This window comes from Ochotona curzoniae, unplaced genomic scaffold (genome assembly GCF_017591425.1).
Source record: "Ochotona curzoniae isolate NIBS_2020 unplaced genomic scaffold, NIBS_Ocur_1.0 scaffold_4506, whole genome shotgun sequence".
Classification (NCBI taxonomy): domain Eukaryota; kingdom Metazoa; phylum Chordata; class Mammalia; order Lagomorpha; family Ochotonidae; genus Ochotona; species Ochotona curzoniae.
The window spans coordinates 49579734-49596561 of NW_024467119.1; the positions used below are offsets into that span (position 1 = coordinate 49579734).

The 16828-nt window shown below is 39.2% G+C and overlaps 1 protein-coding gene across 1 annotated transcript in view; it reads left to right on the forward strand.

Moving 5' to 3' along the window:
• The window catches only part of ZGRF1 (zinc finger GRF-type containing 1), a 69441-nt gene that overhangs the window by 2543 nt on the left and 50070 nt on the right, over window positions 1-16828 (forward strand). Inside the window, exons 2-6 of the mRNA XM_040967208.1 lie at window positions 1492-1580; window positions 2323-2403; window positions 8645-8704; window positions 9854-10030; window positions 10927-12946. Coding sequence (XP_040823142.1) covers window positions 1560-1580; window positions 2323-2403; window positions 8645-8704; window positions 9854-10030; window positions 10927-12946 — 2359 coding nt within the window. The 5' untranslated portion in view covers window positions 1492-1559. The remainder of the gene's footprint in view (window positions 1-1491; window positions 1581-2322; window positions 2404-8644; window positions 8705-9853; window positions 10031-10926; window positions 12947-16828) is intronic.

The window sequence follows — 16828 nt, forward strand, 5'->3', positions numbered from 1 at the left end:
GGAACTGCTCATGGTAGGGATCTGAGGACTTGAACCATCAGTCTTGCTTCCCAGGTGGGTATTAGCTGGACCTGGACTTGGAAGCAGATCCAGGACTTAAACCTAGGCTACTGTGATATGGGATGCAGGGGTTCCAAATGTATCCTACCTCTCAGCCTCCTTTGTAAAGTGCATAATGAAAATAGTATATACACTGTAAGATTGCATGTATTGTGCGTGGTATATATTTGCACTTTGTAAGTGTTGTCTGTTATTGTGGTAATTAAGTATTAATTCTGCCACCTGCCAAGCACTCTGTCTACACCGTGATACTTCACCTTCATACCCGGAGTATTCAGCTCGTTCAGTTCCTGGGGACACCTTGCTCCAGAAGCATCTGGGTTGCTGTGGTTCTCTGGACCTCTCTTTTATCTTTATGGTATGCTTAGGCCTCTGGTAATTCCTGGTGGCTGGAGGGTTGGATATGAAGTGCTGGAGTTAGATCTCTGAAAGACAGTACCTCTTAGGGCTAAATCCTGTCCATGGCATAGGTCACTCTGGTTGTTGAGTGGAGAGTGGATAGGATGAGGGGTAGCTGTATGAGATAGGCATACCGTCCCCTCACTACCAGAAGGTGGAAATACTCAGAAAAAATTTCGATCTGTATTGAATGTTAACAGGCATCTATTTTGCATTCATTCCTGAAACAATGTAGTGTAACTGTTATTTACCTATCATTTATATTACATTAAATATTATAATCAATGAAAGCTTGATTTGAAATGTACATGGAATGTATGCAGCTCATAAGCAAAATATGCTATTTTTTAAGATTTATTTTAATTGAAAGAGTTACACACAGAAAGAGGCAGGGAGAGATCTTCCATCCCCTGCTTCGCTCCCCAAATGGCATTAATGGCCAGAGCTGGGTATGTTCGGAGCCAGGAGCTTCTGAGTCTGTAATGGGTGTAGGGGCCCAAGAACTTGGTCACCTTTCTGGCCCTTAGCCAGCAGCAGGGTTGTTAAGTGTTGCTGCTGGAAACTGAGCTGGAACCCCCTTTAGGATGCCAGCAGCACTGCAGGTAACAGATTAGTGTGCCACACTGACACACTGGCCCCAGAACTATGCCATTTTATATGCGGATTTGAGCATTTAGATTTTGGTGTCTTTATTTCTTGAGAAGATCCTGGAATCAATCTCACATTGGCACCAAGGGATGACTGTAAATTGAAAACACAAGGGGGCCATCTTGTGGTGGCTATAATCCTGGCTCTAAGAATGAGTCAGGATTAACTTTTCTGATACATCTTATAGCATTTGGAAAAATGTTGGTACTGCTCATGAGTTTGAATTGTGCTTGGTTGCCTCTTTACTTGATGAATTCTTGTTCTTCCTGAGTCCCTAATGACAGATCCATCTCTTTACATGTCTGTTTTTCTGTTGGTAGTTAGAATAGTCTGAGAGTTCATTCTTTCCATCAAGGTTAATTGTTCTGTCACTTTTTGTTTCAGATGGCATAGTAGTTCAATCAGCACTGATTACTTTCTGGACACAGGAGGTTTTCACTTGAGAAGAAGCGATGGCACACCGAGAATTTATTGTAAGTTCTGCAATTCTCACAGTTCCTTTCTCTCTCCTTCTTTTCCTTCCTTCCTTCTTTGTATAGATGTCTTACTACATTGTCAGATTTGGCAAAAGAAGAACAGGACATCCAGTTAAATTTGAATTTCAGATAAATAGTGAATACTTCTTAAATATAAGAATACCTCAAACAAGGCACTGTATTTGATTTGGCCATTCTGTCGTATTTGTTATTGTTTGTAACAAATTGGGAGCTTGAGACCAGGTAATAATCTTCTCTCTTTGTAAATGGTTTTTATTTATTTGTTTGAGTGCAGTAGCAGAGAGAGAGAAAAAGGAAAAATACTTTTGTCTGAGCATTCACTCACTAAATAACCTTGACAGCTAGCCCTAGACCAGGCTGAAACCAGGAGCTAGGAATCCGTGTGGATGTGCCATCTGGGTGGAAGGGACCCAAACACTTGGACCCATCTTCCATTGCCTTACCGGGCAAGCTAACAGGGAGCTGCCTTGAAAGTGAAGCAACTGGGACTCCGACTGGTGCATCCTATCCTGTGTCTTAACCACTGGGCTAAACACCTATTCCATGAAAATACCAACTTTTCTATATTTTTCAATGTTTTGTTGTTATTGTTATGATATTTATATATCTAAACTTTTATTGGATGCCTTTATTTTTTTATTATACAGTAGAAGAGTATATAAAATAACATAACATTGAATTCAGTAAGAGCCATTTCTTTTGTTCTGTTAAAATTAAGGTCCTGTATACTCATCAAAAGACAAAAAAGTCAAAAGTGTGGCAAGATGGAATTCTGAAGATCCCTCACTTAGGAAACAAAGTAAGTGCAAAGCAATTGATTGCGGTGTCTAAGAATGAGGCATTTGCCTTTTGATTTAATATTAAGAAAACTCCATAGATGATAAAATGTTACTTATGTGCTAGGAAAACAAATTTTCTTTTTTTTTTTTAAAGATTTATTTATTTTATTGCAAAGTCAGATATACAGAGAGGAGGAGAGACAGAGAGGAGGACCTCCCATCGATAATTCACTCCCCAAGTGACCACAACGGTTGGAGCTGAGCCAATCTGAAGCCAGGAGCCAGGAGCTTCTTCTGGGTCTCACACATGGGTGCAGGATCCCAAGACTTTGGGCTGTCCTCGCCTGCTTTCCCAGGCCATAAGCTGGGAGCTAGATGGGAAGCAGGGCCAGTGGTATTAGAACTGGCACTTGTGGGCCCAGTGGCATAGCCTAGCAGCTAAAGTCCTTACCTTGAATGCGCCTGGATTCCATGTGGATGCCGGTTCTGATCACAGAAGCTCCGCTTCCGATCCAGCTCCCTGCTTGTGGCCTGGAAGAACAGTTGAGGACGGCCCCAAGCTTTGGGACCCTGCACCCGTGTGGGAGACCTGGAGGAGGTTCCTGGCTCCTGGCTCTGGATCAGCGCAACACCAGCCATTGCGGTCACTTTGGAGGTGAATCATTGGATGTGAGGTCTTCCTCTCTGTCTCTCCTCCTCTCTGTATATCTGACTTTCCAAGAAAAATAAATAAATAAATTTATTATTAATTTATTAATTTGGAGCTGAGCCATCCGAAGCCAGGAGCTTCTTCCGGGTCTCCCACACAGATGCAGCGTCCCAAGGCTTTGGGCTGTCCTTGACTGCTTTCCCAGGCCACAGGCAGGGAGCTGCATGGGAAACTGGGCTGTCAGGGATTAGAACTGGCGCCCACATGGGATCCCAGCGCATTCAAGGCGAGGACTTTAGCCACTACATTATCGCGGCGGGCCCAATACTGTAACTTTTAAAAAGAAATTTATTTTACTTGAGTTTCTAACAATAAAATGTTATATAGAACATATTAAATCTGTGTCTTTTTGCATGAAGGTCCTCTGTCGTCAGCAGTTAAGGATTACCATATTATGTGCTTTTTCTACTTGTTTACTAAAGCTAGGAGATTGCTATTTAAAAGTAATATTTAATTTATTACAACAAATTAAAAACTGGTTTTGTCCTAAAATCTTCAAGTTAAACTTTGTGATCACTTTTTCTTTTCAAAAATATATTGAAGTGTTTTTGGCTTTTGAGGGGCAGAGTTACAGGTAAAAGAGGAGAGAGAGAGAGACAAATATCCTCCATGCACTTGTTCACTCTCCAAATGGTTACAATGGCTGGAGCTGGCCAGTCTGAAGCCAGGAGCTGCTTCAAAAGCCTCCCATGTGGGTTCATGAGCTGCCTTCCCAGGCCATAAGCAGGGAGCTGGATGGAAAGTAGAGCAGCTGAGACTTGAACCAGCGTGCAGTATGGAATGTTGCGCCATGGGTGGAGGCTTAGCCCGGTGTGCCACAGCTCCAGGCTCTTCTGATTACTTTTGTTGTGGGAGCTCAGCTTAATGTTCAGTCAGCTTAAATTGAAGAAGTACAGTACTTTTTTTTTCCAGAGGAATTTTTTTTTATTTAATTTTTTAAGAGAGTTGTAAAGAGGAAGAGACAGAAATAGATCTTCCATTAGTCCTTTCATACCCAGATAACTACTACAGCCAGGGCTGGGCAAGGCTGAAACCATGAACTTCGTCTGAGTCTTCCACATGGATGCATGGATCCAATACTCGGGACCTTTTTCTGTTACATTTCGGAGCCATTAAGGAGCTGGATCAGAAGTGTAAGACCAAGGATTCAGACCAGGCACGTTAGCAGGAAGCTGGATCAGAATCAAGAGTAGCCAGCATTCAAGGCAGGCACATCAAAACAAGATGTGGGTGTCCCAAGCAGTGGCTAAACACACTATGCCACATTGCCAGCCCCATTAATCTAGGTGATCTTAAAGCCTTTTGAGTGTTCTGATGGTAAACCTAGTAAAACTTACTACTACCACTACTTATTGCTTTACCTTGGAAAGTAGAATAAATAAAATTAATGTTTCAATAACATGGCTTAATCATGAGAATTATAATTTGTAGAATTATAATTTGAGAATTGTATATTTGTACAATAATTCTACATGAAATCGTGAGAATTATAATTTGTATGCTTAGGGTTCCATTAGATTTTAAGGGAGGGGCATCTTCATCTGACTTTAGAAAAGTCTTTACAGATTTATTTTTGTTTGTTTGTTAAGCAGAATTGATAAATTGAGACAAAGGGAACTGAAAATGATGTTTTAAGCGTAATAACTTGGAATTATTAAATGGGATGAAATGTACTGTGAACTAAAGGCAAGTAAGTATGGCTGGAGTGAAGCGCTCACGTTGGGGAAAGGGCAGAATTTAAAACTTTTTTTAATTTTCTAGAATGATCACAAAATAAAATTTAGAGTGGTTTTATTTATTTTTTTAATTTTTTTAAAGATTTATTTATTTATTGGAAAGTCAGATATACAGAGAGGAGAAGAGACAGAGAGGAAGATCTTCCGTCCTATGGTTCACTTCCCAAGTGAGCGCAACAGCCGATGCTATGCCGATCCAAAGTCAGGATCCAGGAACTTCTTCTAGGTCTCCCACATGGGTGCAGGGTCCCAAAGCATGGGGCCGTCCTCGACTGCTTTCCCAGGCCACAAGCAGGGAGCTGGATGGGAAGTGGAGCTGCCAGGATTAGAACTGGCACCCATACGGGATCCCGGGCATGCAAGGGGAGGACTTTAGCCGCTAGGCTATGCCGCCGGGTCCAGTGGTTTTATTTTGAATGCCCATCTTTTTTGTGCTTTTTAAAGAATTGAAGACTTTTGCACAGACAGGAACTGTGTGTGTAACTCTTGAGGAACCAGTTAAGAATTATGAGCAGAAGAGTGACATGATGTTTGTGTTTTAGAAAGATTGTTTTGAAAGTAAAGAGGCTGTAGAATATTGTAGACAAAAAGTGATGGACATTGGGGCCGTGTGTTAGCCCTAGTGGCTAAAGTCCTTGCCTTGTATGTGTCCGGATCCTATGTCGGCACTGGTTTGTATCCTGGCTGCTCCACTTCCCATCTAGCTCCCTGCTTGTGGCCTGGGAAGGCAGCAGAGGATGGCTCAAAGCCTTGGGCTCCTGCAGCCATTTGGGAGACCCGGAAGAAGCTCCTGGCTCCTGGCTTTGGATTAGCTCTTCTTTGGCCATCACAGCCACTTGGGGTGTGAACCAGCAGATGGAAGATCTTTCTTTCTGTTTCTCCTTTTTTTGGTAAATCTGCCTTTCCAAGAAAAATAAATAGATCTTTAAAAAAAAAAGATAGGGGCCCCGGGGTGTGGCCTAGCAGCTAAAGTCCTCACCTTGAAGGCCCCGAAATCCCATATGGGCGCTGGTTCTAATCCTGGCAGCTCCACTTCCCATCCAGCTCCCTGCTTATGGCCTGGGAAAGCAGTCGAGGACGGCCCCATGCTTTGGGACCCTGCACCCATGTGGGAGACCTGGAAGAAGTTCCTGGATCCTGGCTTCGCATCGGCTGTTGCGCTCACTTGGGGCATGAATCATCGGATGGAAGATCTTCCTCTCTGTCTCTTCTCCTCTCTGTATATCAGACTTTGCAATAAATAAATAAATCTTTAAAAACAAAAAAGAAGAAAAAAATAAAAAAAAAGACATTTGATCAAGTTGGTGTTAACATTATTTAGAGAGAAATTGTAAAAATCTTGTAGAATCATCAGATCTTCGATGTGGTGTGGGAGAGGAAAATCCAAAATGACTTTCAGGTTTCTGTATTTTTGATTATGGTACTGAGGTAAGATTTCTCAAAAAGAAAATTAATGAGACCAATAAATATTTTTAGTCGATTGTGAGAAGACTATTTAAGGTGTCATAGAAATACTCAAGCAGTCGTTAGGGAGCACCTGGGGCTTAGGAAGGAGCTGTGCTGTAGCAGTATAGATTCAAGTCATTTGCATTTGGGTGTTATTGTACTTAGAAGGTATTGGATTGGGTTCATTCATGTAACAAATATGTAACAAATGTATTGTGTGCACCTGTCATTTGTTAGCTACTTTTCTAGAAGAATGCAGTAGAAAATGAAAAATTAAGCCCCCTAGTATTGGAAAAATGCCATGAAGCTGACCAGAAAATTGAATGGATACATATGTCTGTGGATAGGAGGATATCAGTAGAGTTGAAACCGAGTGAGCAAAGGGAGAATGGAGATGAGGATTAAGTATACCTTATTGGCTGTTGTGAGGACTTGCATTCTCTTCTTTGAGAGCTGTGAAGACCTTGGCGTGATTTGAGCCAAACCATAGTGTGATGTGATTTGTGAGGCTGGTACTGTTCAAGGGAGGAGTATAGGATGAAAGGAATAAGGAGCAAAAATAAAGCTCTTGGAAATAACCAATTTTTAGAAACAATAGCTCTTGGTTATTTCGAAGACCTGTATTGAGATATAAAATGCACATTTGTTGATTCCTCTCATTCTGTTGATTTTTATGTAGTTCAGTTTTGCAGCTAACAACAATCTAATTTTAAAGCATTTTTGTCACTTCAGATAGCAATCCTATGCTCAATACCCAGCACCCAAGCCTAAGCAAACTCCAAACTGCTCACTATCTCTAGAGTTACTTATTTTGGGCATTTCACATGAAAAGAATTTTATAATGTGAAGTCTTTTATAAATGACTTATTTAGGATAATTTTTTTTTAATATTTATTTTTTATGATACCATTCCATAGGCTCTGCTCTGGGATTTCTCTTTCCCCTTTCCTCATATCTCCCCTCCCCCGATTTCCCCTATATTATTAGAATAATATAGTCCTTCATAAACCGTCCTAAGTCTGTCATTCTGCTATTTAAGTGTATCCTGACTTGCAGGTGTGAAAAATGGCAGAGAGACTAGCATCCTATTGTCAAGATATATTTAACAGGGCCCGGCGGCGTGGCCTAGCAGCTAAAGTCCTTGCCTTGAACATACCGGGATCCCATATGGGCGCCAGTTCTAATCCTAATCCTGGCAGCTCTACTTCCCATCCAGCTCCCTGCTTGTGGCCTGGGAAAGCAGTCAAGGACGGCTCAAAGCTTTGGGACCCTGCACCCATGTGGGAGACCTGGAAGAAGTTCCTGGATCCTGGCTTCGCATCGGCATAGCATCGGCTGTTGCGCTCACTTGGGGAGTGAATCATCGGATGGAAGATCTTCCTCTCTGTCTCTTCTCCTCTCTGTATATCCACCTTTCCAATAAAAAAAAAAAAGATATATTTAACAGTTTCATTGAAATTCATCTTTGATTTGAAAGTGGAGATGCATACTGTGTTGTATATTCACATCTTATTTCCCTTAAATGAAAAGCCACAAAACAAAATCAACAATAAGAAGAAAAATAGAAAATTTACAGCATTAAGTTAAATAACGTGTTACTGAATGACCAATGTGTTGCTGAAGAAATGAAAAAGAAAATAAACCTTCTTGAGGCGAACGATACTACTGTATAACCTATGAGTCAGTGAAGAAATTAATAAGAAAAAGACTTTTGAAGAAATGAAAATAAAAACAAAAATATTAAAACTCATGAGATGAAACCAAAACAGTATTGAAAGGGCTATTGATTTTGTATTTTAGCATAATGTTTCTGTTAACTGATTTTGTCCCCGGTTTATCCACTTTGATTTAATCCCATTCCAGAATCCTTGTGGTGAGAATTACATTTTTAAATTTCTTTGCTCTCTTGCAGACTGAGTTAATGCACAATAAGTATATTTGAAATCCAAGTTTAAGTGTGTAATCCTTTCATCACCTAATTTACTTTTTAAATTAAAGATTTATTTTATTTTTATTACAAAGTTAGATATGCAGAGAGGAGGACAGACAGAATGATCTTTCGTCTCATGATTTACTCCCCAAGTGGCCACAACAGCTGGAGCTCTGGGCTTTAGTTTGGCTCAGCCCAGAGCCTTCCTCTGCTGCTTCCTCCAAATCAAAAACAGGGGACTCAATGGGAAGTGGAGCAGCCAGGATTCACGCTGGCACCCATAGGGGCTGCTGGTGCTTGCAGGTGGAGCTTGGCCAATGGAACCATTGTACTGGTCCCTACATAATTTGTTTTTAAAACAATTTTTAGTTATTTTTTTTGAAGATGTTTGTGAAAAGCTGAGTTATATTGTTTTTAACATTTATCTCTTTTTGATGCAGGCAACTTTATATGATGACAAAGGATCATGTTTGGAAAGTTTATTTCTTAAGTGCTTTGAGGTACTTTAATGTGTTTGATTTTTAAGCTTCTGTTTAAAGAGAATGCTTCTTTTATCAATGTGTTAATAGTTTACTAATGGAACTGTGATGCTAGGGCTGGGATTGGAACCTATGAATTGACTGTAGAACCTGATTCGGTTGTTGATTTTTTGATTGTCAGAGACCTACAATGAGAAAATTTTGTGAAATTCCCATTTAAGTATTTTTCCTTTTACCTGGTGTTTCTCCATATAGGAAGGAAAAGGGAATTAAAGGGAACTAAGGCATATTTTAATGTAAAGAATAAGAATGTTAGAGTTGGTTATTCTGGATTCGTTTCCCACTTTCATGTTCTTCCTAACTTCTGAGTTCCCAAATGGACAGACATTATGCTTTGTCTGAAGATTAGAGATGATGTACAAAGTACTTAGCAGTTGACTACCATGATTTTGAATGTGTCAAAATGCACATTCTTATGATCCTTAATTCATTTTGCAATTTTGTGTGACATTTATAGTGGTTGTATTTTTATATTCATTAAAAAGTCTAGGATAAGCAGTTAGTAGATGCTTAATAGGTAGTAATTACTGCTATTCTTTCTTAAATTATTTCATTTGTAGAAAATTATCTGATTCAGATTTTGCATGTTTTCAAACAAAGCTAGTAATCATTGAATAGTAGTTAGAAATGAATGCAAGTGTTTATTTAAGTGATTAAAATGCCTTTTGGGATAAGGTTATATAAGTAATTTGTAATATAATATACTTTGTGATAATTGAGAATGTGTGTAATTCATACCTATTTGTGAAGCTTTGTAATTAATAACTGCAAATTTAAAAATATATATTTAGCTGCAAGTAGTCTAAATAAATTCCTTGAGAGATATTATTTCTGTCAGTGTTTGTAATGCCAGTGTATAATAGAGGGCCTTTGAAGGTTCATAGTATGTACTGTTCAGTGAGCAAGTTAAGCTTTTAAACTTGTGTTATGACCCTTTTGAAATGCTTCTACATATTAATAAAGAGTTGATAAATTTAGTTATTCGTTCAACAGGCACTGAATATCTAGTGAATCTTGCTTGGTGCTTGGTGCATAGTGAGCTTATAGGAATATATAGATGATCAAATAATTAGCTGCACAAGATTGTGACACTTATTTTTTACAATTTAGGTGAAACCCGGAGATGACTTAGAAAGTGATCGTTACTTAATCACTGTGGAGGAAGTTAAAGTTTCTGGAAGCACAGCTGTTAAAGAAGATGTCAAAGAAACTCCGCAGGCAAGGAGGTTTGCATCCTCTGGCCGGTCTCTTGGATGTCAGCCTTCTGGCTTAAAACGCAAGTTTACTGTAAGTTTCTCTGTGGAAAATAATTCACCAACATCTATTCATAAAACTGGTTTAAACAAATAATGAATTTGAAGTTATTGTATTCTGTCGTTAAAATACTTTTTCATGTACTTAATTAGGAAGGAAGTAAATTCTAGTCTGGAAAATCTTAACTTCATGAATTTATATTTTAGTTTTGCAAACTTTAAATCTTTTAAAAATATTTATTTTCATTTATTTTATTCTTTTTTCTTTTTTTAAAGATTTCTTTGTTTTTATTACAAAGCCAGATATACAGAGAGGAGGAGAGACAGAGAGGAAGACCTCCCGTCCGATGATTCACTCCCCAAGTGAGCACAACGGCTGATACTGCGCCGATCGGAAGCCGGGAACCAGGAACCTCCTCCGGGTCTCCCACGTGGGTGGAGAGTCCCAAAGCCTTGGGCCATCCTCGACTGCTTTCCCAGGCCACAGGCAGGATGGGAAATGGAGTTGCTAGAATCAGAACCGGTGCCCACATGGGATCCTAGCATGTTCAAGGCGAGGACTTTAGCTGCTAGGCCACGGCGCTTGGCTCTTGTTTTTCTTTTCAAGATTTATTTATTTATTTGAAAGGTAGAATGACAGAGATAATGTGTCTGCTCAGTTCCCTTTCCCATAACAGCTGTGTTTCAGCCAGGCCAAAGCCAGGGACCAGAAACCCCTTTCAGGTTTCCACGTGTCTGAGGCTCATCAGCAGAGTTGGATCAGAAGTGGAGTAACTAGGATTCGAACTAACATTCCAGTAGGATTACAGGCATCAGAGGGATTATTTAACTGGCTGCAACAACATTGACTCAATTATTTTCCTCAAGCCAGTTATTTCACTTTTTCTTTACAGATATTTGTATAACTAATAATTATTTTAATATTTGTAGGGTTTTCAAGCACCACGCCAAGTTCCAAAGAAAATGGTTATTCCAGAAAATGGAGAATCAGCAATGTTGATTGAAGCTCAGAGACCAGGTCCTATGCTTGTACCTCCATGTTACAGCATACCGCCTTTGTTTCCTACTATTGGCAAAAAAGATGTGAATACTCTACCAACGAACCTTGAGAATGCTCTCTCTTTTGAAACCAAAGAAAGAAGTAGCATGTCTTCAGTTGCTTTTACTCCAGGCTTTAAGGTTAACTCGGAAATGCTATCTGAAGAAAATTATTTTTGCTCTGGAAGCAATCATTCAGACCCTTCACTAACCAATGAGCCAAATAAAAGAGATAATTTGACATCTCAGTGTTCAGGAGGTACACAAGCCGTCAGAAGCAAAGCACAGATACTAGCTCTTCTGAAGTCCAAGTCTGCTAATAGGTATAAGGAATTCAATTCTGAAGCTGCGGAACATTTTCCTAAGGTGCAACCACAAGAAAGTTTAAAAATTCCTATTAAGCCGAAGTGCTTCAGTCTGCAGGAAGAGTATGCTGAGATGAAGAGCGAAGGCAATTCCGACTCTAAGTACCCATTGGAAAGTACTATGAGAAACGAAAGTCGGTGGGCTATGTATTTATCTGTACCAAATTCACCTGTGCACTCTTTGATGAAGGATGCCAGTGATACAGAGGTTGATGTAAATATGAATGTGAAAGAACTTTTGTCACCCAAAGTAGACGTCTCAGAAACAAGTACTGAAAAGGATAAAAAGCATAGTGAAGATAAGCCTGTGGGAAGTAGTCACCAATCCTGGAATCAGGAAGTAAAATTAGAAATTCCTTCATTACGTGAAAGCAACAGCTTACTGGTTACCTGCAGGAGAGCAGAAAATGATGGTTTATTATCTAATTCTGACATTCAAGACAGGAATAAAGTACCTTTTAGTCAAAATGACAAGGAATACCTAGGACAGTCTGTTTACATTACAGAAAATGCTCATGTGGCGAATGCTTGTGAAGCACTGGAAGAAAAGTGTGAGCAACCAGTTTCTTCTCTGCCAGAATCAGAACACCTACAAACTGAATCTTTTCTAAATAGCAATTCTGGGATCTCTGATGACATCAGAGACACATTTTCTAAAAGTCATACTGATAGGGGGCATCTAAATAGTATTTGTGAACAGCCATTTTTGGAGATAAATTTTAATCTGAACAATTTTGAGACCAGTGACACTGAGGACGAATCACAGGAAAGCAGTAAAGTTTCACAAAATTCAGAAAGTGGAAAAAGAGAAATTTTGATTAACGATGGCAATTCAAGTGTTCCGAAGAGGTGGAAAGATATAAGCCGTAAGGAAATGGGAAGTGAACATTTGCCATTGCTAACATCTATTGGTGGAAAACCTGCAGAGACATCCCCTGTTAAAGAGATTCTGCCATCACATTTCCTTGGTAAAGCTTGTGTGGATTTTGACACAGGACCCTGCAAAGCTGAAAACACAGAGAAGGGAGTAGACGAAGAATGCAGTGACACATTAAGCAACTTTGACTCATCTTTAGAGTGGACTGATGATGTTTATTTCTGTAATAAAAAAGATGCTAAGAAGTCTCTCGAAAAAGTCAGAATTAACCATGATTTTCCTCTATTCCCAAATGAAGCTAAGAATACAAACATGATCACTAATCAAAGTTCTGAAAGTGGTAGCCTATTTTCTGAAAATGTTGCACGTCAACCTTCTATTTTAGGAATTGACTTAGACAAAAATGATAAACAGGTTTTCCCAACAACCTCTAGCACTGACAGTAATATCCAATTATTAAATGCCAATCACAATCATTCTGGAAGCATTGAGCTTGATAAAACAAATACTCAAGATTCCAGTTCTTCGTTTTACTCTCTGGATAAAAAGAATCCTGTTCCCACAGACATCACGGTTTATGTTCCTGAAACCAAGCACTTGGGAAAGTTAAGAAGTTTACCGAATGACTATAATGAAGTCGAAGCTGCCAGACAAAGTGTACAACATGGGGGTAATCCTAGAAATTCTTCAGAACTTTCTGGATTAGTAAATAGCATTTCCCTTTTAAAGTCACTCTCTGAATACAGTACAGCTTTAGACAGCTTGGAAATGTTGAAGAATAATAGTACTGCCCTTCAACAACAAGAAATTCAGCAGACACGTGAGGCAGATAGAAGTCCTAAAGGTTAGAATGGCATGTTTGTTTCTTGTTACTCTCTTTGTAGCTGAAGGAATGAGAAGATAACTTGTGGCTGCTGCTACGTGAAAGAATTATGCAGGATTTAAGCAGCTAACACACATTCTTGGTAAAATCAGTTTTGTTTGAGGATAATGTAAAGAAAAATAAGTCTCCTTCCTATCATCGCTCCTCAGCTCACTCCTGAGAATTAATTTGGTTTCTGAGAGTATCTTTCTAGAAATCTTCTGTATGACTTAGGAATATATACACGCCTGTAAATGAATGTGTGTGCATTTGATAATTCATCCCTATGTTTTGTTTCTGAATATATCCTGGAAAATACATTGTAAGAAATCTTGAGTACATATTGGTACTTCTAGTTTTTACCTTACTCTTCAGGGTTCTTCCTCTCCTCTGTTTCAATAATTGTACAAAAGGGTATAGGCTTCAAACAACGCCATTTTTTTTTTTTTGCTTCCTGAGGTCTTTAACACATAGCATATAGTTTGTAAATTGTCACACCAGTATTACTACTAATAGCAAAAAATCTTTACATATTTGTGAAGTTCACTGTCCTTTGCAGTTTTGTTTTTAGGTTGTGCTGGGAGTACTTTCGTGTGCTTATGTAATTTCCTGTAAGTGTGGTGTAGTCCATTGTTTAGATTCTAGATAGGGGCTTTTTGTTCACCCTGTTACTATATTTTGTGTTTCACTATGTAAAATAGTAGCTGAGATTAAAAAAAAATCAAAGGTATATAAAAATATACTTAGATTCCTTATACTTCCTACCCATGTGATGAACTCTGTGTTGGACCTTTTTTTTGCAAGAATAAATAACTATATATAAAATTTCATTTTCCCTTACTCAACATAAGGTACCATATTTGTGTGTGTGTGTGCGCGCGCGGGCGCGTGCGCACACACACGCATATGGTTTGTTTTAACTAGTTTTAGTTGAGATTTAAAGGGCAGAGATTGCCATCTGCTGGCTCATTCTCAAATGGCTGCAACAGCCAGGGCTGGGCCTTGCTGAAACCAGGAGCCAGGAACTTCCTTGAGATTTCTATAAGAGACCTGACTACTTGAGCCATCATGTGCTGCCCTCCAAGGTGCACATGAACAGGAAGCTGGAATTAGATTCCAGCCAGAACTCACCAAGGCTCTCATGCATGCATCCCAAGGGTCCACTTAAGAGCAGTACCAAATGCCTGCCTCATCTGTGAATTTTCTAACACTTTTTTTTTTTCACTTAATACGTTTTGGAAATCGCATCAAATCAGTTCACAGGATTAGTTTGCAGTTATATGTCACTATCTGGATGTTGCATCATTTAATTAGCTAAACTTCCTAGGTTATTGTACATTATTCCCAGTATTTACATCTATAAATAAAGTGACAGTAAATAGCCTTGTGTATCTGTACATATTGAGCATCTCTAAACCAAAAATCATTCCAATTTTAGTATATGTGCTGCTGAAGTGAGCACTAAACCAAAAATCAAAGACTCAAAATATACCTGCCTGGGGCCCAATGTGATGGCTCAGTGGCTAAATCCTTGCCTTGCACATGCCAGCATCCCATATGGGCATCAGTTTGTGTCCTGGCTGTTCCACTCCTATGTAGCTCCTTGCTTGTAGCCTGGGAAAGCAGTAAGAGGATGACCCATAGCCTTGGGATCCTGCACCAGCATGGGAGACCAAGAAGCTCTGGCTGTTGCAGCCACTTGGGGAGTGAACCAGCTGATAGAAGATCTTTTTATATCTCTGTATATCTGCCTTTCCAATCAAAATCAGTAAATCTGAAAAAAAAAATCTGCCTTAAGACGAGCCCAGTTCCTGTCATTGTGGTCTTTCAGGGAGTGAACTAGCAGATGGAAGCTCTCTTTCTCCTTGTTTCTCCTTTTCTCTTTGTAACTTTGCCTTTTAAGTTAAAAATAATAAGAGAATAAATTGAAATTAAATTTTGGAGTATTGAGCTAACCATGAACTAGGAGCTTTTGTCTGGAACTGCCATGTGGGTACAGGGGCTCACGGACCTGGGTCTTCCACTGCTGCCTTCCTAGACACTGGGAGCTGGATCGGAAGTAGAGTTGCTAGGACTCAAACCAGCACCCATGTGGAATACTGGTGCCTCAGGCAGAGGCTTAATGAATTATTCCAGAGTATGGATTTTTGGATTAGGAATACTGGTAAAGGCTTTGAAAATGTTCCAGCATCTGAAATCAAACATTTTTAATCACAAATTGGGGATAAAGGATACTCAGCTTTTCCAGAAAAAAAAAAAAAAAAGGTTAGAGAGGGATCTTTCATTATTTGATTCGCTCTCAAAATGGCTGCCGAGCTGGGCCAGGTTGAAGCTAGGAAGTATGAGTTTCTTCCAGGTCTCCCACATTGGTGCAGGGACCCAAGCACTTGGGCCATTGTCCACTGCTTTCCCAGGCATTTTAGCAGGGAACTGAATCAGAGGTGGAACAGCTGGGGTTTGAACCATCCCCCAAGTGGGATGCTGATGCCAGCTTTACAGGAAGTGGATTTATGTGCTAAGCTACCACACCATGCCCCAGAAGCTCTTTTAATGTCTTTTTGTATGCATTTTTTGTTTTCATGTTAAAGCTGTGTCTTAAATTTTTTTAAAGATTGATTTCTTTTTATTCTAAAGTCAGATTTACAGAGAGGAAAACCTCTGTCCGCTGATTCACTCACCAAATGGCCACAATGGCCAGACTTGAGCTAGTGTGAAGCCAGGAAACAGGAGGTTCATCTGGGTCTCTTACAATGGTGCAGTGGCCCACAGCTTTGGTCCATCCTCTGTTTTCTCAGGGCATAAGTAGGGAGCTGGATGGGAAGTGGAGCAGCTGGGAAATGAACCAGCTCCCACATGGGATCCTGGTGGATGCAATGCAAGGACATTTAGCCACTAGGCTATTGCACTGGGCTGTAGAAGATTTTTTAGAAATAGGATTACTGAGTAAATTCGTGTTTTTGTTTTCTTGATGGGAATTATGCAGTCTTTTGTCCCACCAAAAGATGTATAACAGTAGCTGTTTGTCTATAGTCCTGTGAATGCTGTGTTGTTAAACTTGAAAGTTTTAATGTCTGTAATAACTGAGAAACAGCATTTCAATATTTTTAATTTTTTGCTTCTATGACAGGTGAAATTGATGTTTAGTATGTTTAAGCATCATTTATCACATTGTCTAAGGATATAAAAGTAAATTGTATATATACAAATATATAGAATAATGCATTTTATGATCTCAGTGTTTGAAATTGGATACTTACTTGAGTATCTTAAATGATTCTGGAGAAAATATAAATATCAAGATACGTGAAATTAGTTTGATGGCAATTGTTAAGTTTCTAGAAATAAATAAGCTTAAAAGTACATATGGGTACATATAATTATATAAGGCTAAGTATGATTTTAGATTCCTCATGCAAGGGTTTAAGAATCATAGAATTTGGTTGTGATAGTCCGACTTATTCCTATCAAGTTGGAAAGGAGAATTATAATTAATTCTCATTGTTTTTGGCAGTTCTGGTCTGTAAAGTCACAGCAGATTCTAAATGAGCAAATATTGGATGATTGCTCCCAGGGGAAATACAGGATTACATCCTTGGAAGACTTTGGTCAAAATATTTTCAACAGCTCATTAATATAAAACATTATTTTATATGGGTTTGTGTTTAAACACACCTATCTAGCATATATTAT